Below are 27,475 nucleotides of genomic sequence, written 5' to 3' on the forward strand. Positions count from 1 at the left end.
CCATTACCAGTAGTCCTGCTACGAACAGTTTTGATCATGTCCTTGGTGTCCACACCTCTGCATTTCTGTTGGGTGTATGCCTAGGAGTGGAATTGCTTGGGCACTGTGTGTGTGTGTGTGTGTGTGTGTGTGTGTGTGTATCCATCAGCTGCTTATTTCTTTATACTTTATGTCATCATTGTATCCAAGTACCCAATGTAATACAGCAGGTCCTTAAATAGTGTCATTTTGTTCAACGGTCATTTCGCTATAATGTTGATGAGAAAAAATAGTTGATTCCTGGCTGGGACTACTAGAGAATGCAGTTTGCTCACTCTCCCCATGTCTGCCTGGGTTTTCTCCGGGTGCTCCAGTTTCCTCCCACATCCTAAAGATCTACCGTTAGGTGATCTGATTGTCTGCACGGTCTCAGTGTGAGTGTGAGTCTCCCTGAAATGGGAGGGGCCTGTCCAGGGCTGGTTCCTACCATTCATGACCCTGAGCTGGAATAAGTGGGCAAATCATTATCTTACTCGTTACTTTTCTTAAATGTATGTATAGCTCACTGTTTTTTTTTTTTTTTTTGAGATGGAGTCTTGTTCTGTCGCCAGGCTGAAGTGCAATGGCGTGATCTCGGCTCACTGCAACCTCCACCTCCCAAGTTCAAGCAATTCTCCTGCCTCAGACTCCCAACTAGCTGGGACTACAGGCGTGCACCACCACGTCCGGCTAATTTTTGTATTTTTAGTAGAGACGGGGTTTCACCATGTTGGCCAGGATGGTCTCGATCTCTTGATCTCGTGATCTGCCCACCTCGGCCTCCCAAGTGCTGGGATTACAGGGTGTGAGCCACCGCGCCTAATCGTAGCTCACATTTATTTCAATGTTTAATAGTAGAAGTGTTTGGGTCTTTATTAGAAGTTTGGCGATGCTTTTGGGACCAGAAATATGCTGTAGGAGCTTAACTATTATTATATCAATTAGTCTATGGGAAAATTGGTTTCGTTATGTGTTGTTTTGATTCAAGTTCAAGTTATCAAGGGCCTATCAATGATGCTGCAAAGACTTACTGTACCAGGCGTGTACCAAACTCTGGTTACATATTTGTGAGTTGAATAGAGACGATGATAGGATCTTAAAGCTACAAGTGGTTTTAGATTCTCACTGAGTCCGCCCCTCTGGTTTACAGTGATTTGTGTGTCAGAGCTAGTTAATTCAGTCCCCAGTGTGTGGCATTTGGGCTGCCAGAATTTCACGAGTAGACATGACACTCATAGCGTGTCTGTGCATCTTGGAGTTGTCTGATTTCCTTAGAATAATGTTTCTGGGCCGGGAGCAGTGGCTCACGCCTGCAATCCCAGCACTTTGGGAGGCCGAGGCGGGCAGATCATCTGAGGTTGGGAGTTCGAGACCAGCCTGATCAACATAGAGAAACCCCATCTCTACTAAAAATACAAAATTAGTTGGGCATGGTGGTGCATGCCTGTAATCCCAGCTATTCAGGAGAATTGCTTGAACCCGGGAGGCAGAGGTTGTGGTGAGCCGAGATCGTGCCATTGCACTCCAGCCTGGGCAACAAGAGCAAATCTCCATTTCAAAAAAAAAAAGAAAAAATCTGTTTCTGTGCAGCTATACTATTTCATGCAGTATGTTTTGACTTGTCCTGGCTGGACATTTCCCCTTATATTTTCATGATTGCACATTTAAAATTGTGTCTATGGCTGGGCATGGTGGCGCACACCTGTAATCCCAGGTACTTGGGAGGCTGAGGCAGGAGAATCACTTGAACCTAGGAGGTGGAGGTTGCAGTGAGCTGAGATCGCACCACTGTGCTGTAGCCTGGGCAACAGGAGTGAAACTCCATGTAAAAAAAAATATATATATAGTGTCTACAACAAAAAAGATGTTCTTTCTCAAGCTCATTCATCCCTGTCAGCACCACCTATGATAAGCTCAAAAATTCATCCCAGCTCTGTTTAACGGCAAAGTACCTCAGGCCATTTCTCGGTTCTCCCAAGGAGAAATGTGCTTGACACCGTCCCAAGAGGAGGCGATTTCAAAGGATGGCCCAAGTTTTTCACATGCTATTCAGACAGATGTCAGGCACACCTCTAGAAAAACTCCTCAGAGACCTCTGAGAGGGCTGGGGGAGGGATGATAACTGTCCTGCAGACCCTGGCAGGCATTTTACTCACATTCACTAGTTCAGTCCTCAAAACCCTTGGGAGAGATGATCTTATAGCCCTACCAAGGGGAAATCTGAGCCTCGGTGTGAAGCAGCCAGTTGCACCTGGTTGTAAAGCTCACCCCTGGAAAGTGGTGGGACTGAAATGGACCCGTTCCCTCTGGGTGCCAGGTCTTGGCTGTCAGGCTCTTTAGACATATGTTCCAGATTAGAGTCGCTTTCACTTGGAGAGAGACTGCAAGAACCTTGCTTCCTAAGAGAGCTTTTCCTCTTGGGGTTTGACTAACATGGTGACAGATTTTGAAACCTGTCTTAGAAGTTCTGAGATGGTTGAAAAATCCAGCGTTTGCTGGGCGTGGTAGTTCATGCCTGTAATCCCAGCACTTTGGGAGGCCGAGGCAGGTGGATCACCTGAGGTTGGGAGTTCGAGACCAGCCCGGTCCACATAGCAAAACCTTGTCTCTAGTAAAAATGCAAAAATTAGCTGGGCATGATGGCACATGCCTGTGATCCCAGCTACTCAGAAGGGTGAGGCTGGAGAATCACTTGAGCCCAAGAAGTGGAGGTTGGAGTGAGCCGAGATCCTATCACTGTGCTCCAGCCTCACTGACAGAGTGAGACCCTGTCTCAAAAAAAAAAAAAAAGAAAGACTAGGAGGCCGAGGCAGGCCAATCACTTGAAATCAGGAGTTTCTCCATAGCTTGGCCAATGTGGTGAAATTCCATCTACTAAAAACGCAAAAATTAGTTGGGCGTGGTGGCGCGTGCCTATAATCCCAGCTACCTGGGAGGCCGAGGCAGGAGAATCACTTAAATCTGTGAGGTGGAGATTGCAGTGAGCCAAGATTGCGCCACTGCACTCCAGCCTGGGCCACAGAGTGAGACTCCATCTCAAAAAAAAAAGAAGAAGAAGAAAAGAAAGAAAAAACAGAAAAAGAAAAATCCAGCTTTTTTTTTTTTTTTTTTTAACTAAACCTGGGCAAGACGAAAATCTAGCAAATCTAGCATATAAGTTTTCAAATAGTGGTGGGTAGCCCTTCTCCTTCCCACCGTCATGAGTTTGCAAATATGTAGGAGAGAGTGGTTTTTTTTGTTTTGTTTTGTTTTGTTCGTTTGTTTGTTTTGAGATGGAATTTTGCTCTTGTTGCCCAGGCTGGAGTGCAATGGCGCAATCTCTGTTCACTGTAACCTCCACTTCCCAGGTTCAAGCAATTCTCCTGCCTCAGCCTCCCGAGTTGCTGGGATTACAGGCATGCACCACCATGCCTGGCTAATTTTGTATTTTTAGTAGAGATGGGGTTTCTCTATGTTGGTCAGGCTGGTCTTGAACTCCCAACCTCAGGTGATCTGCCCACCTGGGCCTCCCAGAGTGCTGGGATTACAGGTGTGAGCCACCGCGCCCGGCTGGGTTTTTTTGACTGTCAAAATTAGTAGAGGTGACTACTGGCATTTATTCCCCAGATTGGGGGCAAGAATGCTAAGTGTCCTGCAATGCCCAGGAGCAGTCCCGCTCAGTAAAAAGTCACCACTGCAAAACACCAGCAGCTCTCTGTATAGAAATGCTGGTAGCCTGAAAACACCACCTTTCTGGTAGCCCTGGTTATGAACATCATCATAATGAAGGAATCTTAAACCAAAATGAATGGATCCAAGTTTTTTGGAGACTGCAACTTATATAATTGAGGTGGGTGTAGGGGAAGGTTCTATAAGAAAAAGAACATAGAAACATCTTACTTTTGCAATTTTTATACAATCATGACCATGTAAAAAAAATGGCTCGGGGTCCTTCCCAGAGACCCCCTCGTAATAAGGGGCCCTGAAAGTTAAGCTTTCATAGCTTCTCAGTATGGGCGCTTCTGATGATAAATTTCCTCTATGGTTTTATTGGGCCTCAAAGGTTTTGGTTTTCTCTTTTTAAGCACTTTCCAGATAGTATTTCATTTCAGTTTTGATTTCTTCTTTGATCTAGAGGTTATCTGGAAGTCTCAACTATTTCAGACTATTTTGGTCAACTTTATTCTTTGATTTTTGTGGGTTGTGATCCAAGAATGTGGTTTTCAAAAATTATTCCCTTTTTCGAGTCAGACGTGCCGCAAGGTCACATATTAGTCCCTTTTTGTGGTCAAGTACATGATTACTATTTTGTAAATGCTCTGTGCACATGCAAACTAATATATATTATCTATCTGAGGGATGTGAGCTTTATGTCATAACTATTAAATGTACCTTCTCTGGGACTCCTGGCAGGAATGAAATATATGGAAACCTTCCTGTATAGCTGTATCTTTTTTTTTTTGAGACTGAGTTTCACTCTTGTTGCCCAGGCTGGAGTGCAATGGCCCGATCTAGGCTCACTGCAATCTCTACCTCCCAGGTTCAAGCGATTCTCCTGCCTCAGCCTCCCCAGTAGCTGGGATTACAGGCGCCTGCCACCGCACCCAGCTAATTTTTTTTTTTTTGTATTTTTAGTACAGACAGGGTTTCACCATGTTGGCCAAGCTGGTTTCAAACTCCTGACCTCAGGTGATCCACCTGCCTTGGCCTCCTACAGTGTTGAGATTACGGGCGTGAGCCACTGCACCCAGCCTAGCTGTATCTTTAATCAAGAAATCCTTGCGTTTTAATAATTTTCACTTTATCTTGTTAGTTGCTTTGTTACTAAGTGTCTACGGGTTTATGACTATTAGATCTCTTTTATAAATGTGTTTTTTATCATTATAATGCGGTTCTTTATCCCTGCTTAATGTTTTCAACCTTAAATTCTACTTTGTCAAAGTTTAATAATCCCACCCTTTTCTTCTTTCTTTTTGCCTTCTCTCTTTCTCATTTGCCTGCTGTCATTTTTTGCCCCTCTTTTGGGCTTTAGGAACCTTTCTTTTTGAGTTAGTTTTAAGTGTTCTGGTCAACAGCCTGGTGCTGGGTTTTTTGTTTTCTTTATACCAAAAATTCAGAGGCTGTCTTATCACTGGAGCCTTCAGTTCATGCCGACTTAATATAACAGCTGCAAAACTTGATTTTGTTCATTTCATTTTTAAAGATTTTCTACCGCTGCAGCTTCTTTTCCTTTCCTTATTGTTGCTGATGTGAGCGTGTTGCTCTTTGTTTCCTGGTTCACGGGGAAGTTCTGCTGCTCAGGTCACAAAGTAGCTATTTGTTAATTGCTGCTTTCTCCGCCTCAGTATTTAGAAGCCAATTATTTCCTGCAAGGTGCTCTATTTCACCACTGTCTTCTCTCCTTCCCCCCATAAGCTGAGAAATATATATCTGTTGTCACTCTTTTCCCTGTCATTTCCCCCAAAAATGAGAGCTTCGAAAGGCTTTCCCATGCCCCCTCTGGTCCCTTTTGCAAACTCTTAGATTTTGCTGACAGGGCCTAGTACTTTCTGCTCCAGACGGTTATCAGAACGCCCCTCGCAGCACGTAGCTTTACATGACGCATTCTGGGCCGTCTGTCCTGCATATAGGGTGGTGGACGGTACCCGGATTGCAGGGTCCGCTGTGCACCACTGTTTTTCTCCTCTTTGTCATCCCCCATCTTGAGGTGGTAGGTCTGGTTCATTCGAGTGTGTGTGATATGTTCTCAAAATCTTTGCCCAGCCGCAAGTATTTCCTTTCACTTGGGGGTGAATGGCAGCTTGGCTGGTTGCACGACTCTTGGGTCGCCGTTCTTTTCTCTCAGGCATCTGAAGCTGTTTTCCCACAGCCTCCCTGGCCCCAGGGTTGCAGGTGAGAAGCCCAGGCCTTTTTTTTTTTTTTTTTTTTATGGGAGAGTCATTTGTTTTTTTCTGGTTGGAAGCTTTTAAGATCCTCCTCTTGACCTTGGAGTTTAGAAATTCTCCCAGAATATGCCTAGGCATAGGTTTTTGTTCTTCAACCTTACCTAGAACTTGGGGGTGCCTTTTGTTCTGCAGACTCAGGCCTGTCTTTAGAGAACTGTCTTTTGGTTTTTGTTTAATGATTGTCTCTCCTGCTTTTGATGTTTTTGTGATTTGCTGTTGAGTCTCCCGCCTTTTCCCTTGTAGTTCGTTCCTTCCTCCCTTCCTCTCTCCCTCTCTCCCTCTCTCTCTCTCCCTCTCTCTCTCTCCCTCTCTCTCTCTCTTTCTCTTTCTCTTTCTTTCTTTTATCGAGATGGAGTCTCGCTCTGTGGCCCAGGCTGGAGGGCAGTGGTATAATCTTGGCTCACTGCAACCTCCCCCTCCTGGGTTCAAGCGATTTTCCGGCCTCAGCCTCATGAATAGCTGGGATTACAGGTGCGCACCACCACACCCGGCTAATTTTTGTGTTTTTAGTAGAGTCGGGGTTTTGTGTTTTTAGTAGAGACGGCGTTTCACCATGTTGGTCGGGCCGGTCTTGAACTCTGCTGCTCTGATCCAATTTGATAATTGCCACTTTGACCTCGTGATCCGCCCATCTCGGCCTCCCAAACTGCTGGGATTACAGGCAAGAGCCACCGCACCCGGCCTCCCTTGTAGTTTCTATCTCTTGGTCACTCACGATTTTCAGTCCCTGTTTTTTCAGTATCTTCCTTGAGATGCAAGTTTATTGATCATTTAAGCCGTCACGTTTCCTCTGGTGGCTCTGTTTCATCAGCGACCTGCTCTGATGGTTCTGTTGATTCTTCTCGGACTGCCAGACCCCCTCATGCGTGTTGCTGTTTTCTTTTCTGCCCCACCCTCTCTTGCATGGCAGTGGCTCTTGGAGTAGTGAAAAGGGCAGTGGCTTTGGCTCCCAAGGGCTGGTGGTGTGACAGCCAGCCTTTTTCTTCCCCGCTTCGTCCTGCTGGTTCAATATCGGAGGTGGAGAAGCTTCAACTCATAGGTGTAGCTTTTTCTTATGGGGACCAGAGGAAAGCTGGGGGATAGGCTTGTCCCGGGTTGCACCTGACCTCCATGCAGAAATGGTCATCAGACTGTGACATAATTGTACACGGCTCAAGAAACATCATATGGGGCCCTGGCACGGTGGCTCACACCTGTAATCCCAGCACTTTGGGAGGCCGAGGCGGGTGGATCACTTGAGGTCATGAGTTCAAGACCAGCCTGGCCAACATGGTGAAACCCCATCTCTGCTAAAAATACAAAAACTAGCCGCATGTGGTGGCGGGCACCTGTAATCCCAGCTACTGGGGAGGCTGAGGCAGGAGAATCACTTGAACCTGGAAGGTAGAGGTTGCAGTGAGCCGAGATCACACCACTGGACTCTAACCTGGGGGACAAGAGCGAGAGTCTGTCTCAAAAAAAAAAAGAAAAGAAAAGAAAAAAAAAGCAAAGAAGCATTGTATGGTATCATATATTCTTCTTGCTTTTGCCAAACCTCATAAAAACAGGTGCATCATATTATTTTCCCTCAACTGTATCCCAAACATTGAAGACAGTCCTTGGCACATAGTAGGTGCTTATTAAATATTGTTTGAAGGAGTAAGCAGGCGATGTATGAAGCATGATGGAAGCCCTTGAAGAGATAGAAGGTACTCAACTAGGAAAAGTCTTGTTCTGTGGCGGGAGGGCAGGGGGGGTGCTAAGCATGGCACCAAGAGGTCCCCAGCCCTGTTCACAAAACACATGAGTTTGGATTGATGTGTATTTCATTAGCCAAAAATAAAAAAGTCATGTAGAAATCAAGGTGGCGACACAGGGATAGGAACAGATGTGGCTGTTCTCAAAGCTGCACCTGCTGTCTCCAGAGCTGCGGTGTGGAGGGGGTGTCGGGGGACTGTGCCTGTCAGCTGCACTGGAGCCATCTGCATGGGTTGGGGGGCTCTTGTGGGGTCCAAGGAGCACATTATGAATGCTGCGGGGCTTATGTTACCTTCAGGAAGAAGGTAACTGCCTGTGTCTTTAATGCAGTGTAAGGCTCTAGGTTCTTGGTTCTCATTCAAGCCAGACTGGCTGGAAACAGAATCTTCCTGGGGTGGGGTGGGGCGGGGGTTGAACCAGAATTAGTGCCCAGGGGTCTCTGAACACCCTTGTGTTCAGCATCTGTCTCCCAGCATCCCAGAAGGTTCGTCCATCTCCCCAGCGGAGGGGTACCGGGACTTGCACCCACCCTGCGCGGGAAGTGACTTAGTAGAGAGGAAGTGTGACGTGCGCATGGGGGCCTCTTATTCCCTTCTGTTCTTACGCTGTTTATTTCTCAATTTTATTAAAGCCGTCACTGTCTCAGATCCTGTTATCATAGCCCAATAAGTGGAAGGAGAATAAAGATAGGGGTGCTTTTTCACTGCCGTCTTGAGAAAGAGGAGACGCGAGTTCCGTGGGCATCTGTGGTTCCCATGAAATGTAGCTCAGGCGTTGATGTCAGCCCTGGCCTCAGACCCTGTCCTACCAGGAAGAAAGGAACAACTGCTATTTCGGGCAGCTGCCAACTCCTCTCGCCACCTGCTGGGGCTCCAGGCAACATGCTCTCATTTTGAAAGGCTAAAAGTCACAGCTTTGTCCTGCTAATACAAAGCGTCCCTTTCTGCCCTTCCCAGGGCTGTAGAAGAGAGGAAAAAAAAAAAAAAGAAAAAAAAGAAATAAACTTCACACACATCTCAGACCACAGAACATTTCTTCCCCCGAAGGGCTGCGAATTTAATAAGGTCAATCCAAACCAAAATTACAGAGTATTTTGGGTAAAATTGTGTCTATGACTGGCTAATCTAAAGAAATACTTTGAGGGCCGGGCGCGGTGGCTCAAGCCTGTAATCCCAGCACTTTGGGAGGCTGAGATGGGTGGATCACGAGGTCAGGAGATCGAGATCATCCTGGCTAACACGGTGAAACCCCATCTCTACTAAAAAATACAAAAAAACTAGCCGGGCGAGGTGGCGGGCGCCTGTAGTCCCAGCTACTCAGGAGGCTGAGGCAGGAGAATGGCGTGAACCCGGGAGGCGAAGCTTGCAGTGAGCTGAGATCCGGCCACTGCACTCCAGCCTGGGCGACAGAGCAAGACTCCGTCTTAAAAAAAAAAAAAGAAATGCTTTGAGAAAAAAAAAAATATATATATATATATATATATATAAAACATTCTCTATGAAAAACCTGGAAAGTCAAATCCTTGAGATGCTTTCTAACTCCTTTCGGAGGTAATGGGCATTCTGCTTCTTCCCACTCCCACCATTTCTCCTGGGGTGCTTGGTTGATGTGCACCTTGCCTCCCCTGTGTTCCTGCAGCATTCACTCCCCTGCACCTCGTTCCTTTGCCCTTCCTGAGCTCTCACCCGCGCACCTGACAATCCCTGGCCCCTCTCTGTGTCACACATCGTGTTGGCTGTGCCGCTAACAGGGGGCTTTTTATGGCAGCAGTTCTGCTCCCTTTTAGAGCTTCTCTGTTTCATAGTTCGTTCAGGCTGTTAGAACAGAATTCCACGCCTGGGCAGCTTATCCACAACAGACATTTCTTCCCCACAGTCCTGCAGGCTGGAAGTCTGAGATCAGGGTGCCAGCATGATGGGGCTCTGGAGAGGTTCTTCCGGGCTGCAGACAGCTTCATGTGTCCACACATGGCAGAAAGAGAGCTGACTAGTTCTTTAGCCAGAAGGGCACTAATCCCATTCACGAGGGCTCCACCCTCACGACCTAATTACCACCTTATAATACCATCATCTTGGGGATTAGAGTTTCAATGTATGAATCTCAGGGGACACAAACCTTCAGTCCACAGCACCCTCAAACACTAGGATGAAGTGGCACAGTGAAGTAGCCACCCGTGGGGCAGACTTCAGAGGTCACCTTGCAACGTTTCTCCAAATGTGTGTGACTGTCCTTGTGCCATGTGGACTGTGTGTTTCAGTTGTGCCAGGTGGATTTTGTGTGTTTCAGCTGAAGGTTTCTTTCTCAGTGATTGCAAGCATTATGTAAAACAAAGCTTTTTTTTTTTTTTTTTCTTGAGACAGAGTCTCGCTCTGTGGCCCAGGCTGGAGTGCAGTGGCGTGATCTCGGCTCACTGCAACCTCTGCCTCCCGGGTTCATGCCATTCTCCTGCCTCAGCCTCCCGAGTAGCTGGGACTACAGGCGCCCGCCACCACACCCGGCTAATTTTTTTGTAGTTTTTAGTAGAGACAGGGTTTCACCGTGTTAGCCAGGATGGTCTCGATCTTCTGACCTCGTGATCCGCCCACCTCGGCCTCCCAAAGTGCTGGGATTACAGGCGTGAGCCACTGCGCCCAGCCAAAACAAGGCATTTTAATGGTACAGTGACTGATGACTGAAAATTTCTTTCCTTTTTTTTTTTTTTTTTTCTTGAGATGGAGTCTTGCTCTGTCACCCAGGCTGCAGTGCAGTGACATGATCTCGGCTCACTGCCACCTCCGCCTCCTGGGTTCAAGCGATTCTCCTGCCTCAGCCTCCTGAATAGCTTGGATTACAGGCATGTGCCACCATGCCAGGCAAATTTTTGTATTTTAGTAGAGACAGGGTTTCACCATGTTGGTCAGGCTGGTCTCAAACTCCTGACTTTGTGACCCACCTGCCTCGGCCTCCCAAGACTGAGAATTTCTTAAGCAAAAAATACATAACCTTGGTTGTACATGTTCCTTTTAGAAATGTTGAGATATAGGAAACAAGAAAAAAAAAAATCCATCACAAACAGCACTGCCATGGCCCTATCCACACCTTGTTTTTGGCATCTATTTCTCTATTCTTATTTGTATGTTTTCACATGCATGCATAATACATGCACGTGTATGTATTTTTACAAGTTGTATAGGTTGGTGCAAAAGTAATTGCGGTTTTTGCCTTTTTTTTTTTTTTTTTTTAATACAATTTTTTTTTTTTTCTTTTTTAGCCCAGGGTAGGATATCAGTTTCTTGCATTTGAAAAATACAAGGACCTAATATGACCTAGAAAAGCAGAACTTTTGCTGGGCATTCCGTTTCATGGGAATATTTAAAGATGGATGAAACTCATGTTCATTCTTAGGGCTAGATGCCCGTGAGACTGAGCGTTGCCAGGTATCTGTGCTGCCCAGCATGTAGATACCTTCTTTGGCACTGGCTTACCCTGTGGCTTCAAACGTGTAAGTGGATATTGAGGAAGAGTGGGTGAAACCATGGCTGTTCCCCAAAGGCGGGAACCCTTTGTGGCTTCTTCACTGCTGTGTCTCCAGTGCTCAGCGGAGTGCCCCCCACATCAGCGGTGCTCAGTGAACGTTAGATGACTGGCATTTAGCTGTAGGGTGGCTTGTACACTGACAGTCTTTCTGTCTCTTTCAGGAGGGCTGGAGCCCAGGCGTTTGGTGCGGGGCGTGAAAGGCAGAAGCATTAGCATGAAGGCACCCACCGCTTCCCGAGCCAAGCAGGGACCGTTCAAGACCATGCCTCTGCGATGGTCCTTTGGATCCAAGGAGAAACCACCAGGTGCCTCTGTCGAGTTGGTGGAGTACTTGGAATCCAGACGAAGACCTCGGTCCACGAGCCAGTCCATTGTGTCGCTGTTGACGGGCACTGCGGGTGAGGATGAGAAGTCAGCATCGCCGAGGTCCAACCTCGCCCTTCCTGCTAACAGCGAAGATGGTGCGCGGGCCATCGAAAGAGGTCCGGCCGGGGTGCCCTGTCCCTCGGCTCAACCCAACCACTGTCTGGCCCCTGGAAACTCAGATGGTCCAAACACAGCAAGGAAACTCAAAGAAAATGTAGGGCAGGACATCAAGCTTCCCAGAAAGTTTGACCTGCCTCTCACTGTGATGCCTTCAGTGGAGCATGAGAAACCAGCTCGACCGGAGGGCCAGAAGGCTATGAACTGGAAGGAGAGCTTCCAGATGGGAAGCAAGAGTAGCCCCCCCTCCCCCTATGTGGGATTCTCTGGAAACAGCAAAGACAGTCGCCGAGGCACCTCTGAGCTAGACAGACCCCTGCAGGGGACACTCACCCTTCTGAGGTCCGTGTTTCGGAAGAAGGAGAACAGGAGGAATGAGAGGGCAGAGGTCTCTCCACAAGTGCCCCCCGTCTCCCTGGTGAGTGGCAGGCTGAGTCCTGCCATGGACGGGCAGGTTCCAGGCTCACCTCCTGCCCTCAGGATCCCAGAGGGCCTGGCCAGGGGCCTGGGCAGCCGGCTTGAGAGAGATGTGTGGTCAGCTCCCAGCTCTCTCCGCCTCCCTCGTAAAGCCAGCAGGGCCCCGAGAGGCAGTGCACTGGGCATGTCACAAAGGACTGTTCCAGGGGAGCAGGCTTCTTATGGCACATTTCAGAGGGTCAAATACCACACTCTTTCTTTAGGTCGAAAGAAAACCTTACCGGAGTCCAGCTTTTGATGGAGCGTATCAGTATTGTGTGATGCTGGCGTTCTTGGGACTTTGCCAAGCAACTGTAGGCAGCTTGTGTTGAAAGTGGGTTTCCAGGAAGCCAGTTGTCTTGTAATCCCTTAAAAAAATTTTTTTGTGTGTGTGGGGGGGTCTCCATATCTAGACTTCTAACACCCAAGGTCCACATAACCCAAGGTCCAAAACCTTCCTGTATCATTGGGTGCTTTGCTACAGTCTGGCCACTAGAGGATGCTATTGGGTCAGTATTACCAGTTTCAGGGCAAGAACTGATATTTACTAAAGAGCTTTGGATATGGGCAAACAAGGTGAGCCTGGTGAATAAGAATCTTCAATGTCATGTCAAATACTGTCATTGGCTTTTCCTTTTTCTTTCTTTCTTTTTTTTTAAACATTGTCGACTTAAATAAAAATATTTTATTTTTAATGCTTTTCTGGGATAAGCATTAAAGATACCAAAAAAAAGATAAAAAAAAAAAAGAATGATAGTGATGGTAAGCCAAGATTCTAGCAGAGAGAGATGGGAGATAAATGGCTGAGAGTTCAGGTGAATATTTAATATATTACAAATTGTATTAAAGTTTTTCAAGGTATTTTAAAAATAACTATTTTGATACTAGAAAAAAATGTTCATTTTTTTAATTTAAATATGAGATCTATGTACAATTTTAATAAAATCCTGTCCATGAAACACGCATGGCTGTCTGAATTATTCAGGTTTGATAAATGACCTTGTTTCATTCCTGCTGAGTGAACTTGGTTCGTTGCTTGCTATTGCTATCAGAAAGTAGTTACTTGAATTCTTTCTAAAATCTAAAAGTGCTTTTCGTTCCAATGCCTTGCTGTTTTCTAAAGAAGCGGAAGCCTCCTCAGGCCTCTCTCTGAAGGGCTTGTACTTGAAAAGACGTGAGTTCCACATCTGCCTGACAGATAATTAGTTGACTGTCCCATTTCCTAAAGGTCTGCACACTCTTCAGTAGCGACTCTTACAAATATCCTATCATTTCTGACTTAGAAGCTGCTAAGCCTGACCCCAGGCCTGGGGCCCAACAGTTGAGGTCACCTGTACTTAAGCAGTCGTTTTTCTGCAAATACTTCCTTTTTTGACAGGAAACATTTGTTCAAGACACCTGATCCCAAGAATTAAGTCTTCCCTCATACATATAGCATGACTCATCGACAAGTCTCTGCTACATTTTTTTTTTCCTTAAGAAGGAAGAATGGGCTGGGTGTGGTGACTCACGCCTGTAATCCCAGCACTTTGGGAGGCTGAGTAGGGCAGACCACCTGAGGTCAGGAGTTCGAGACCAGCCTGGCCAACATGGTGAAACCCTGTCTCTACTAAAAATAACAAAAAATAGCTGGGCGTGGTGGCGTGCACCTGTAATCTCAGCTACTCAGGAGGCTAAGGCAGCAGAATTGCTTGAACCCAGGAGGTGGAGGTTGCAGTAAGCCAAGACTGCGCCATTGCATTCCAGCCTGGGCGACAGACTGAGACTCCATCTCAAAAAGAAAACCACACACACACAAAAAAAAACCAAAAAAAAAACAAACAAAAAAAACCCCAGAAAAACAAGGAAGAATGGAGTCCTTTTTTTTTTACCCCAGTGAAAAAGACAACTTACCTTTGATCAAAGCAACAGTTAGAAGGTAGAACTGAGATAATAGAGAAAGCAAGAAGACCCAGCCACCTGACCCCAGAGGGCAATATGGATACCAGTAAACCTGTGTGTTTGCATTGCAAAAGAAGTCCATGTTCTCTTCAAGTCTTACACTGAGGTGCGCTTAGGCACTGTGGAAGACATGGTTGTCCAAGTCCTCTTGGGTGAATAGGAGTCTAGGAGTCTTCCTGCTTTATCTGGTTCTTTCTCTTCTGTTGACTTTCAGAGCAATTTGTCAGATTCAGTTTCCATGCTCTTCCTAAGCTCAGTCTCACTTTCTTCCTCCTCCAAGAGATTGGATTGGAACGCAGAGATGCACCTCCCTGGCTTCTCTCTGCTAAGGACTCAGCCTTTAGAATAGTCTTGGTTTGTTGGGATATCATGAGAGGGTCCCAGGCCTTAGCAGGGTTTTCTGTAACACATTTACTGTAGGCTCTGAACCGTGGAGATTCAGGAAGAGGTAATTACACTTGACCCCTGATGAATATCTATCCATCTGGGGTCTGCAACAAGGATGCCTGAGGCACCCTTGCATCCCCTTCCCTGAGGTCGCTTCTCCCTCTAGAAGGACCCGGTAGAAGGCTGTGAGAACAGAGCATGGGAAATGGTTGAGTCCAATTTCTGCCTGGATTGGAGGCAATAGGGTCATGGTTCCAACCTTGGCCATGCATCTGATGATAGGCTGCAGGCTTCTGGTCAAGTGATCCTTGAGGAGAAAGCATGGGAGAGCCATTGGATGGTTTTTTCCTATCACAAAGATCCTCCTGGGGATTTCCAGCTAGGAGTTAGAGAAAAGTTGAAAGCCATTGAGCCAGAGAGGAGCATAGCCAGAAATGGAGCTAGCTCAGGATGGCCAAAGGGGCCTCCCATTCTTTCTCTGGAAGCTCAGATCCTCGCCTGGGTCTGTTCCTGCTGTCCGAGGCTTGGTTGCCAGGTCCGACCTGCAGACCCTGGCCAAATGACGGATGAAGGAAGGCACTCAGACACAGATATCCACTGAAAGAGCAGGCTAGGGGACCGGGCCACTTACAGACCCCGAGGAGGGTGCTGTGAAGAGTCAGCAGCCACAGCCTCGACAAGCTGGCCCTGCGGCATTTATTCAGCACAGATTTAATGACAAAGTCTTTGAGTCAACACACTTGTGGGTAATCAGCATGGTCACCCTCCCCAGAGAAAGCAGTCCTGTGTGGATGATTAAAGGATGATTAAAGGCCAGGTTCCTTGTGACAGAAAACCAAACACCACATATTCTCACTCATAAGTGGGAGTTGAACAATGAGAACACATGGACACAGGGAGGGGAACGTCACACACTGGGACCTGTTGTAGGGTGGGGATTGGGAGAGAGATAGCGTTAGGAGAAATACCTAATGTAAATGACGAGTTGATGGGTGCAGCAAACCAATGTGGCCCATGTATACCTATGTAACAAACCTACACATGGTGCACATGTACCCTAGAACTTAAAGTATAATAATAACATTTTTAAAAGGCCAGGTTCCAAGGCCTAAGTAAACGAACTTATCTAGATCAGTTTCTTTACATCCCCTTATTATCTAACCTAAGCTTTCAGGCAACGAATAAGAGAACCTGGCTGCCTTCAGCCAAATCCTTTTCCGAAGCTTTGTAAAACCTCTTGGCCTTCCAAGAAGCTTTGCATCTTTCTACAATTTTCCCTATCACCCTGACCAGTCTCCTACACTTGGTCACTGGTCTGATGGTCACAACCCATTCCTGACTCCTAAAGTGTCTCCCAGGTTTGAGGCCCGCCTCCTTAATCCTCCACTCCTGCTCTTTTCCACTAGTGGAAGGAAGGTCTTGCAAGTCTAGAATCTTGGGCTGAGCAGTCATACAGGTAGTGCCAAAAGCTTCAAGGGCCCGCAGGAACAAAGAAGAAAGCCAGGAAGTCTAGAGGAGGAGAGGCCATAGCACATAGGAGTCATATAATTACAGTTCTAGCTACATCTCGTCAGTAGGATATCCCCTGCAGAGAGGCACCACCAGCATGATGTCCTAAGGAATGGTGAGCTAATCAAGCACGTGCTGACTTGATTTCATTCTAGAGTTGCAGAGATCGTAGTTAATAATTACCGCTGAGGAGCATTGATATAGTAGTACTTAACTGTGGGCAAGACACTCTTCTAAGCACTTTACGATATTAACTCATTTAATTCATGATAAACTTTTGAGGCAGGTACTGGAAAAATGGCCAGTTCAACCAGCATACTCTAGATACAAGTCCTTTTCATCAGTATCTTTGAAATAAGTATCTTTGAAGTATATTTTTCCAGCCTGTGACTTGTTTCATAAGTATCTTTGAAATATATTTTCCCAACCTGTGACTTGCTTTCTTATTATCTTAACATAGTTTTTTGAAGAGCAAAGTTTTTGAGTTTGAAACAGTCCAATTTATCAATATTTTTTGGTAGTTTGTATCTTTCAAGGAATTTGCAAATTTTGTCTAAGTTGTTCAATTTACTGGAACAAAAAAATCCCAATATTATTCTGTGGGAATCTGTCTAATCTGTAGTAATGTTACCTCTCTCATCCTGGATATTGGGAATTTGGGTCTTCTCTCTTTTTTGCCTGATTACTCTGGCTAGAAGTTTATCAATTTAAAAAAATCTTTTCAAGAATCAGCATTTGGTTTCCTTGATATTTGTGTGTGTGTGTGTGTGTGTGTGTGTGTGTGTGTGATTTCTATCTCATTTCTGAGATTGCTGTTTTTATGTCTATTACATCCTTTCTCCTAATTGATTTGGATTTAATTTACTTTTTCTATTTTTTTTAGTGAACACTGATGTAACTGATCTGAGATCCCTTTTCTTTTTTCTTTTTTCTTTTTTTTTTTTTTTGAGACAGAGTTTTGCTCTTATTGCCCAGGCTGGAGTGCAGGCTCACTGCAACTTCCACCTCCTGGGTTCAAGTGATTCTCCTGCCTTAGCCTCCTATGTAGCTGGAATTACAGGCACTTGCCACCAAGCCCAGCTATTTTTTTGTTTTGTTTTGTTTTTGTTTTTTTTTTTTAATAGAGATAGAGTTTCACCATGTTGGCCAGGCCGGTCTTGAAACTCCTGACCTCAGGTGATCCATCCACTTTGGCCTCCTAAAGTGTTGGAATTACAGGCGTGAGCCACTGCGCCCAGCCCTTTTCTTCTCTAATATAGACATTTATTGTTATAAATTTCCTTGATTCTCCAAATTCCATGTTGTGTTTTCATTTCCATTCAGTTCAAAGTACCCTCTGATTTCCCTTTTGATTTCTCTTTTGACCCGTGGGCTATTCAGAAGTATGTTTTTAGCCTGAGGGCCAGAAGTGGTGACTCCATATTCCTCTCTGGTGGTGGAAATGTGAGATTCAAATGTTGTGTATGACGACGTGCCCACCCTGTGGAAATGCTGATCCTCATCGGAAGACAACGAGGTGGAGCTGCAGAGAGAAGAGGTGGGAAACACACTGGAAGTATTATTCTCTTAGTCCATTTAGTTCCCACCTGTGCTGACGTTTCTTCATCTTCACCCATCTTATCTTTTTCTTCTTCTCTTCTGATGTTCTGTTTGCTTTGCTCATTTATCTAGGCCCCTCCATTTAGTCCATTTTCTGGATGAAGAACGCTGGTTAGTGACAGAATAGTGAAAAAAAAAAAAAAAGATCAAATTTTAAGAACATGTCCCCCACCCCCTTTTTCCTTTTTTCTTTCTTTTTTTTGAGATAGAGTCTCGCTCTGTGGCCCAGGCTGGAGTGTAGTGGCGCGATCTCGGCTCACTGCAACCTCTGCCTCCCGAGTTCAAGTGATTCTTCTTCCTCAGCTTCCCGAATAACTGGGACTACAGACGCCCACCACCACGCCCGGCGAATTTTTTGTATTTTTAGTAGAGACGGGGTTTCACCGTGGTCTCGATCTCCTGACCTCGTGATCCGCCTGCCCGGCCTCCCAAAGTGCTGGGATTACAGGCGTGGGCCAACGCGCCCGGCCGGTCCCCTTTTCAATGAGGTATTTTGGGGTTTGTCTTCAGTAGCGGTGCTTTTCTTTCCTTACGTGGCATGGTGTCTACGAGGGGAGTTGTGGCAGCCATCAACAGTCTTTTAGTAAAAGTCCTAAGTTCCCATCCAGGGTTAGCTATCAGTGATGTGGCCTTATGGCAAGTAAATGGATGCTCGCGGGCCTTGGTTTGTTCATCAGTAAAACGACAACTCTGCAGTGATGAGCTGTGGAGGGCTCATAGCAGCTCCTGAGAGCCAGGTGTTAAAGATTCAGGAGCTTCACGCGTCTTGAAATCAGCCATGGCAGAATTATTTACGGCAATAAAATCAGCAAACGTTACAAATTGGGATTTTTTTTTTTTTCTTGGAGAGCACAAGACCAGCACACCACTAGAATTAGGATACTGTCATTTGACACCTCACAGGGTTTTTTAGGAACACATCTCTTAAAGCTGAAGAGTTTGCACTTGCAAAGGGATGATGGCATGTGCTTTGGAATCGGCCACACGTGGACTCACATCCTGCCCTGCTGCTCCCTAGTTTGTGACCTTGACAGGTTCCTCCTTCTGTCTCAGCCAGAGTTTCCTCTACATTGAAGTGACGGTAATACCCATGAAGCAGTGGTGAGGTAGGAAATTAGTCAACAGTGCTAACTGTGAACACTGAATAAATAACTGACTACACTTTGCAAAGAATAAAACACCATTTATTTGGAAAAGATTATGAAGGGATGACCTGGGCCGGGTGTGGTGGCTCACGCGAGTAATCCCAGCACTTTGGGAGGCCAAGGCAGGCAGATCACTTGAGGTCAGGAGTTCGAGACCAGCCTGGACAACACGGGGAAAACCCCACCTCTACTAAAAATACAAAAATTAGACGAACATGGTAGCACACTCCTGTAATCCCTACTCGGGAGGCTGAGGGAGCAGAATCGCTTGAACCTGGGAGGTGGAGGTTGCAGTGAGCCGAGATCGCGCCAGTGCACTCCATCCTGGGCGACAGAGTGAGATTCGGTTTCAAAAAAAAAGTTTCCATGGAACTGTTGCTTTCTTTAGTTCCAGCCTCCATGGGTGGGGATTGACAGATGGCAGGTCTCGCTGGTGATCCAGTCATTTCCTTTTTCTGCAAGGCCTCAGAAAGTACTTTAGTATTCCTACTACTAATGTCACCACCACCCCTAGTACCACCAACAAACATTTACTACTACATGCCAGGACCTGCTACCAGGGCTCTACATAAATGAACTCATTTATGCTTCAAACATTCCTGTGACACAAATAACACTGGTAGCTCCATTTTGCAGGGGTAGAGGTGGAGACACAGAGAGTTTATATTCTGCATTTGGATCACATTCGACTATTTTTTGCTTTTTTAAGACAGAGTTTCGCTCTTGTTGCCCAGGCTGGAGCACAATGGCGCGATCTTGGCTCACTGCAACCTCCGCCTCCCGGGGTCAAGCAATTCTCCTGCCTCAGCCTCCCAAGTAGCTGGGAGTACAGGCGTGCACCACCATGCCTGGCTGATTTTTTGTATTTAGTAGAGACGATGTTTCACCATGTTGGTCAGGCTCGTCTCGAACTCCTGACCTCAGGTCATCCACCCGTCTTGGCCTCTCAAAGTGCTGGGATTACAGGCGTGAGCCACCGTGCCCAGCCATATATTTGACTATTTTTGACCTACCAAAATGGCAGTTTCATGGGGTTCAACATAATAACATGATCAGGGTCATCCAATTGGTTGTAGGATGGTCAGAATCTGCTTTCTATGAGGGCAACAGTTGAAGCAAATGACCATAGGGTTCTTGTTTTTTTATTTTAGATGGAGTCTTGCTCTTGTCACCCAGGCTGGTGTGCAATGGTGCGATCTTGGCTCACTACAATCTCTGCCTCCCAGGTTCAAGCAATTCTCCTGCCTCAGCCTCCTGAGTAGCTGGGATTACAGTCGCCTGCCACCACACCTGGCTAATTTTTGTACTTTTAGCAGAGACGGGGTTTCACCACGTTGGCCAGGCTGATCTCAAGCTCCTGACCTCAGTTGATCCAACCACTTCAGTCTCCCAAAGTGCTGGGATTACAGGTGTGAGCCACGGTGCCTGGCTGACCATAGAATTCTAACAGATATCATGAAAGATGAAGAGGGCAGGAAAAAAGTGAAGAGCAATGAGTGTCATCATTTATATCATTAAATCTTAATGATAAAAATCGAGATAAAATACAGTTAAATCACAGAATACTATACAGCCAGAAAAAAAGACTGAAATGATATCTTTTGCAGCAACATGGATGAATCTGGAGGCCATTATCCTAAGTGAACTAACTCAGAAACAGAAAATGAAATATCTCATGTTGTCATTTATAAGTGAGAGCTAAATGATGGATACACATGAATGTAAAGGTGAAAATAATAGACACTGGGACTTCAAAAGCGGGGAGGGCATGAGGAGACTGAGGGTTGAAAAATTATCTGTTGGGTACAGTGTTCAGTATTTGGGTGATGGGCACACTAGAAGCCCAGTCCCCACTGTTACACAATATACCCACATAACAAACATGCATTTGTACCCCCGAATCTGATCTTTTTATAAAGAGCTAAAATACAGTTGAAAACTTAAAATATTGGCCAGTTGCAGTGGCTCACGCCTGTAATCCCAGCACTTTGGGAGGCTAAGGAAGGTGGATCACTTGAGGTCAGGAGTTTGAGACTAGCCTGGCCAAGTGCTGAAACTCTGTCTGTACTAAAAATATAAAAAAATTAGCCAGGCGTGGTGGTATATACCTTTAATCCTAGCTACTCATGAGGCTGAGGTGGGAGGATTGCTTGAACCTGGGAGGTGGAGGTTGCAGTGAGCTGAGACCATGACACTGCACTCCAGCCTGGGTAACAGAGTGAGACTTTATATATTTAAAAAAAAAAAAAAAAGAAGGAAGTTTAAAATATTGTGATAAATGAATGTTATTGAAACACAAGTGATATAAAAATAGAGAAAAATGTAATAATAAGTTGTATGTAAATTTTTAAACTATTTCAGCATGATTTTGCCACAAAAGGGAGCTATCTAGACAAGAGAGGCGAAGTACAAATCTGGCGGCAGAGACAAGGTCCCAACCTCCTGCTCTCCTTACTTCCACGGTTGTAGTGATCTTAGAGTTTGGCAATTTTAATGCGTGGCTCTTTGCTTTCAGTTGTCTTTCAGAGATCAGTCCGTGTATTCAATCTGGCTTCTAGATGGCAAAAATCTGTGAAGTCGTTTCCAGGCTGGAAGGGCCAATTCAATGAACACCTCACTCACCATGCTGTCATAGACATTTCTACCTTCTTTTGTAATTTTTTTTCTTTTTTTTTTTAGATGGAGTCTCGCTCTGTCGCCCAGGCTGGGGTGCAGTGGTGCAATGTCAGCTCACTGCAAGCACTGCCTCCTGGGTTCACGCCGTTCTTCTGCCTCAGCCTCCTCAGTAGCTGGGACTACAGGCGCCCACCACCACGCCTGGCTAATTTTTTGTATTTTTAGTAGAGATGGGGTTTCACCGTGTTAGCCAGGATGGTCTCGAACTCCTGACCTCGTGATTTGCCCGCCTCGGCCTCCCAAAGTGCTGGGATTATAGGCGTGAGCCACCGCCCCCAGCCCAACTGGTTTTTAGTTACATACCACCATACTAAAGTTACTGTTTTGCTACTTGCTTTCTTTTTTAACTTAACATTTTGGAGCTTTTCCCAGATCTCTACAGATCTGCCCTATAGATTCTTTTCAAATGCTGCTTATAACTTCTTAACGCAAATGAACCATAGTTTATCCCCCAATTCAGGAGCATTTAGATTATTAATATTTTGTAACACAGGGTTGCACTCTGCTGCCCAGGCTGGAGTGCAGTGGCATGATCTCGGCTCATTGCAACCTTGACCTCCCAGGCTCCAACAATCCTCCCACCTCAGCCTCCTGAGTAGCCGAGACTACAGGCATGCACCACCATACCTGGCTAATTAAAAAAATTTTCTTTTGTAGGGATTGGCGGGGGGGGGGTCTCACTTTGTTGCCCAGGCTGGTCTTGAACCCCAGGTCTCAAGGGATCCTCTCGCTTTGGCCTTCTAAAATGCTGGGATTACAGACATGAGTCACCGTGCCTGGACGTAGATGGTTTCTAAGCTTTTGTCACTGAAAACTAAAATGTCCTAAAAAGAAATAGTGTCCTGAACATCATTCTTTATATATATCTTCTAGGAGAAAATCTTTGTCTTGTTACATTAAATTATGTTCTGGTGTGAAGGAATTTGCATACTTAAAGATATCTTGTATTGGAGAAAGAGAGTAGTTATGGAGGAATGTAAAGGGAGCTTCTTGGGGATGTGGCCTGCCCTTTTGCAGATGCCGACTACTGCCGTGTGTTATTAGCCTTGTAATTTTCTCCGTTGTTTGCCATGAATGAACCACTTGAGCTGAGTATCAGTGATGACCTTTTCAGAATGGCATGTGTCTGCTTGAGTTTGACATTCCCATTTCTCTCATGTGCTGTCCCCTGAGACCTAGACAACATATTCTCCACGACAACCTGTTTGTTTTTGAGACGGAGTCCCGCTCTGTCGCCCAGGCTGGAGTGGAATGGCGCAATCTCGGCTCACTGCAACCTCCACCTCCCAGGTTCAAGTGATTCTCCTGCCTCAGCCTCCAGAGTAGCTGAGATTACAGGCACGTGCCACCACACCTGGCTAGTTTTTGTATTTTAAGTAGAGACGGGGTTTCACCGTATTGGCCAGGCTGGTCTCAAAACTCCTGACCTCATGATCCACCTGCCTCGGCCTCCCGAAGTGCTGGGATTACAGGTGTGAGCCACCGCACCCGGCCAACAACCTCTTGCAGGTGACCTGGTATCTTTATTTTCCTTTCAGGGACTGAGGATGCTGGGCAAGACACCGTCAACACAAGCCTCCTAAGCAGCCTAGGGGAAGACCAGACACCCGCATCCATACCCAAAACCCGGCAAGCTGCCTCCTGATGAAAGCTCCGTGAAACACAAGAAGCATTGCTTCAGAATACTCCTGAAGATAAAGGAATCTCAGAGTAGGGCTTCTATTAGGTAAAGGGCTTATGATAACCTCATGTAAGAGGTTAAACAAAAGTTACAGGGCTTAGGCCAGGCACAGTGGCTCACACCTGTAATCCCAACACTTTGGGAGGCTGAGGCAGGCGGATCATGAGGTCAGAAGATCGAGACCATCCTGGCTAACATGGTGAAACCCCGTCTCTACTAAAAATACAAAAATGTGGTGGCGGCACCTGTAGTCCCAGCTACTCGGGAGGCTGAGGCAGGAGAATGGCGTGAACCCAGGAGGCAGAGCTTGCAGGGAGCCGAGACCAGGCCACTGCGCTCCAGCCTAGGCAACAGTGTGACTCTGCCTCAAAAAACAAAAAAGTTACAGGGCTTAGAATAGCACTGAGGGGACTGGGCGACTACTGGAGAGAGATCAACCAAAGACTGGGAGGTGAGTTTTTGTCTCAGACACGTGCTCATTGCAGTGACTTTGAGCAAGTCATCTCATCCCCCTGTGTCTTATTTTCATTATATGGCATATGTAGAAAGAGGATCTTCTAGCTCGGACAACTGTTTGATTGTATTGGGAAGTGGTTAAGGCTCTGGATTCGATGACCAGATCCACTATTTACTAAATGCAAGATTTGGAAAATTGCTCATGTATAAAATGAGGTTGATGAGGCAATCTACCTCACTGAATTGTGATGAGGATTACACTCATTGGAAATATTCACAATAGCGCCAAACATATAAAAATGTTCAATAAATGTTCATTTTTATTATGTCTATAACCTTCTAATCAAAGAGAGCATTGTAAATCTTAAGGGACTTAGGAAGAATGTAGAACAAAAGTGAGTGTTTCGGTTGGGACGTAAGGCACCTGCAGAGGAAATTCTTCTATGATGAGGAAAACTTGGGAAGAACTTAATTTTCTCCTAAAATGAGAGAGCTCTTCAATTCAGCTGTGATGTGTTTTCCCTGCCAGGACCCTGGATTTCAAAGGGGAAGGAAAGAGGAACACTTTTCGACTTTCTCCTGTTTGTGTGGATGCTGGATTTTCTCCTGGGAACCAGACTGGCACAGAGAAAGGTGACACTGTTTCCTTTCTACTCCCTTACTCAGTCCCTGATCTTGGCGCTACAAGTATCAGTCAGAGTCCAATTAGGAGACAGAAACCACACAGTAATTCAAACAAGCTTAATATAAATATGCCTTATTAATTACAACATGTTACAGCGTAACAATACTATAACAGATTATTGAGGAATTGGCTCATAATAAGTAAAGAAGATTCTAAAGAATGTGGGAGGGCCAGGCGCGGTGGTACACGCCTGTAATCCCAGCACTTTGGGAGGCTGAGGTGGGTGGATCATTCGAGGTCAGGTGTTCAAGATCAGCCTGGCCAGTATGGTAAACCCCCGTAGTAGTGGCAGGCATCTGTAATCCCAGCTCCTCAGGAGGCTGAGCAGGAGAATCGCTTGAACCTGGAAGGTGGAGGTTGCAGTGAGCCGAGATCGCACCATTGCACTCCAGCCTGGGCAACAAGAGTGACACTCCGAGAAAGAATGGAAAGGAAGGGGAGGGGAGGGGAGGGGAAAGAAGGGGAAGGGAAGAAGGAAGGGAGGAAGGGAGGGAGGAAGGAAGAAAGAAAAAGAAAGAAAAAAAGGAAGGAAGGAAGGGAGGGAGGGAGGAAGGGAATAGCAGATATACCTCTAGGGGCTCAGATAGAGTATTCAGGGATGAGACCCTACATCCCCCCAGGACTGGGATGCCAATCTATAGTCCACTGGTTGGAGGGAGTTGAGTGGTACTGCACCCTGGCAGGCTTGAAATCTGCCTTCCAGGATGTTGTAGGGGAAGCTATTCAAAGGAGGTATCTCCCGGGAGGCACTCCAAGGGGGTTGCTGGGGAAGCTGCTGGCTGCCATGCACCGCACAAGCTGGATATTGGAAAAGCCACCTGCATTAAGGCAACCTGCTGTTGGACATGCTGCCTCTGCTGCAGGAGCTGGGCACTGGGGAAGTCCTGTCTGTACTGCAGGGCTTTGCTGAGAGAAGCACCCCAGCACCCAGGCTGAAATCCCTCTCCAGCGCCCTCTACTGACAAAACTTGACATCATACTATCTGGAAATGGAAAAATACCTAAAGGGCTCAGATCAATTTTCTTTTTTTGTTGTTTTCTTTTTTATTTTTTTTTCTTCTTTTTCTTCTTTCTTTTTTTCGACAGAGCCTCACACTATTGCCCCGGCTGTAGTGCAGTGGCATAATCTCGGCTCACTGCAACCTCCGCCTCCCGGGTTCAAGTGATTCTCCTGCCTCAGCCTCCTGAGTAGCTGGGATTACAGGCGCCTGCCACCACGCCTGGCTTATTTTTTGTATTTTTTTTTTTTTAGTAGAGATGGGGTTTCACTATGTTGGCCAGGCTGGTCTTGAACTGCTGACCCTGTGATCCACCCACCTCGGCCCCCCAAAGTGCTGGGGTTACAGGTGTGAGCCACCACGCCCAGACAGGGCTCAGATCAATTTTCATAGATCCGACAGCGAAGCCTAAATGAGAAGGCAATACATTGATACCTGGCAACAAGTAAAATTTTCCCATTCTTATTTTGTAGATGAATGGGTATCTCTTATGGGGTCTCATCTTTCTGTAGGTAGCTCAATTTCTGTGTCCCGTCCTCCAGCCTTCCAGAGATAATACTCCTTTAACTCTGTCTGCAGGGACCAAACGCCCAACCAGTATTCAGTTCCAATAGTCCTTTGTGCTGTTTGGCTTCTGTTCACTGGTCTGACTTTGAAATTCTCCTTTTTTACTGGCACCTGAAGAGATCCCTTTCTTAATTTTGAGCTTTCCTATCTTAAACATTTTGTTGTTTTATTTCTGGAATCAGAGGAAGAAGTCCTTTGATTCCATTCAGCCTGCCATATTGGCTAGAAGTTGACTCAGAAGTAGTGGGCAGCAAAGAAAATGAACACAGACACAGAGATGGGGAAAAGAATATCTTACATGTTGGTATGCAAAGTCATGATGTGGTTTTGTAAACACAAAAACAGACAGGACCACCTCTTAGTATTTTCCTCATAGACCAGATAAACTTTGCGTCTGAATTGGCCTCTTGATTTCCTAAACAAGTGAACATCCTTGCAAAAGGAGAGAAAATGCCCTATATTCTATACGAAATGTTTACTGCGTTTTATTAACTATTAACCAATGTATGACCATAGTAAAAAATTTAAAATACATGGAAGAGTTGAAAGAATAAATAATGCCATGTGCATTATATAGCCAGAGTCCCAATACCTTTCCCAGAAGTCACTATCACCAGTTTGGAGTGTTTCTTCCATATTTCTGTGTTTTATTTGTGCATTCCTCTTGTATAAAGAAAAATGTAATTTTCATTTGTATGTATGTTTATACATAAATGAGAATGTGATGCATGTATTTTTTTTTTTGCAACGTGCTTTTATAACTTGGAGATGTTTTCATATTGTCTTGTATGGATATACCTCATCCTTTTCCCTCTGATTTTTCTACAGGAAGCACATCTTTCTTCCCCTTAGTCATATGTCTGCATGTCACCGATCCCACTCCTGAATCCAGCAATGAACCCATCACTCAGACCCAGCATTTCAGCGTATTACTCTTGGCCACAGTGTTGGAAAAAAAAAAAAGGGGGGGGTGGGAGGTCATAGGAATTGTCTCAGGCTCATCAATGCCAATCTTGGACTTTGACTAAAATTTGAAGAAAAACTGATGCTTTGTGTCCTATAGTACTACAGGTAGCAAGGATTACTTAACTCCTATTGGTGGGCATTTCATTTTATCCCATTTTTTGTTTCGTTTAAGGGAGCAACGGAAATGGTTATGCTTTTCTTTAATTCAAGTTTTCATGAATGAGAAAATTATTCATGTCCTTCTGTATTTCTTCACCTAGGTCTTGCACATGACTTTTAATATTTATTCCCACATATTTGATAGTTTTCATTGCCATTGGAAAGGGAATCTTTTTCTCTATTACATTTTCAAATGTCTTTTTTTGTATATGCGTTACAGAGTCTCACTCTGTCTCCCAGGCTGGAGTGCAGTGGCGCGATCTTGGCTCACTGCAACCTCCATCTCCTGGGCTCAAGCAATTCTCCTACCTCAGTCTCCCATGTAGCTGAGACTACAGGCATGAGCCACCACATCTGGCTAATTTTTGTATTTTTCATAGAGATGGGGTTTCCCCACGTTGCCCAGGCTGATCTCAAACTCCAGAGCTCAAGTGATCCACCTGCCTTGGCCTCCCAAAGTGCTGGGATTACAGGTGTGAGTCACCATGCCCGGCTGTTTTTTGCTTTTCTTTTTTTTGTTTTTTTTTTTCTTTTTTAAATTGGATCTTGTGTCTGGTCAGCTTGATTTTGCT

At 45.7% G+C, this 27,475-nt stretch overlaps 1 protein-coding gene across 2 annotated transcripts in view; it reads left to right on the forward strand.

Annotated features, from left to right (window-relative positions):
* The window catches only part of USP43 (ubiquitin specific peptidase 43), an 83,034-nt gene extending 69,937 nt beyond the window's left edge, over positions 1-13,097 (forward strand). For both annotated transcript variants that reach the window (XM_008010335.3, XM_008010337.3), the window contains exon 15: positions 11,357-13,097. In XM_008010335.3, the coding sequence (XP_008008526.1) occupies positions 11,357-12,393 (1,037 nt within the window). In that variant the 3' untranslated portion in view covers positions 12,394-13,097. The remainder of the gene's footprint in view (positions 1-11,356) is intronic.
* Positions 13,098-27,475: the final 14,378 nt, after the last annotated feature.

Source organism: Chlorocebus sabaeus, chromosome 16, assembly GCF_047675955.1.
Source record: "Chlorocebus sabaeus isolate Y175 chromosome 16, mChlSab1.0.hap1, whole genome shotgun sequence".
Taxonomy (NCBI): domain Eukaryota; kingdom Metazoa; phylum Chordata; class Mammalia; order Primates; family Cercopithecidae; genus Chlorocebus; species Chlorocebus sabaeus.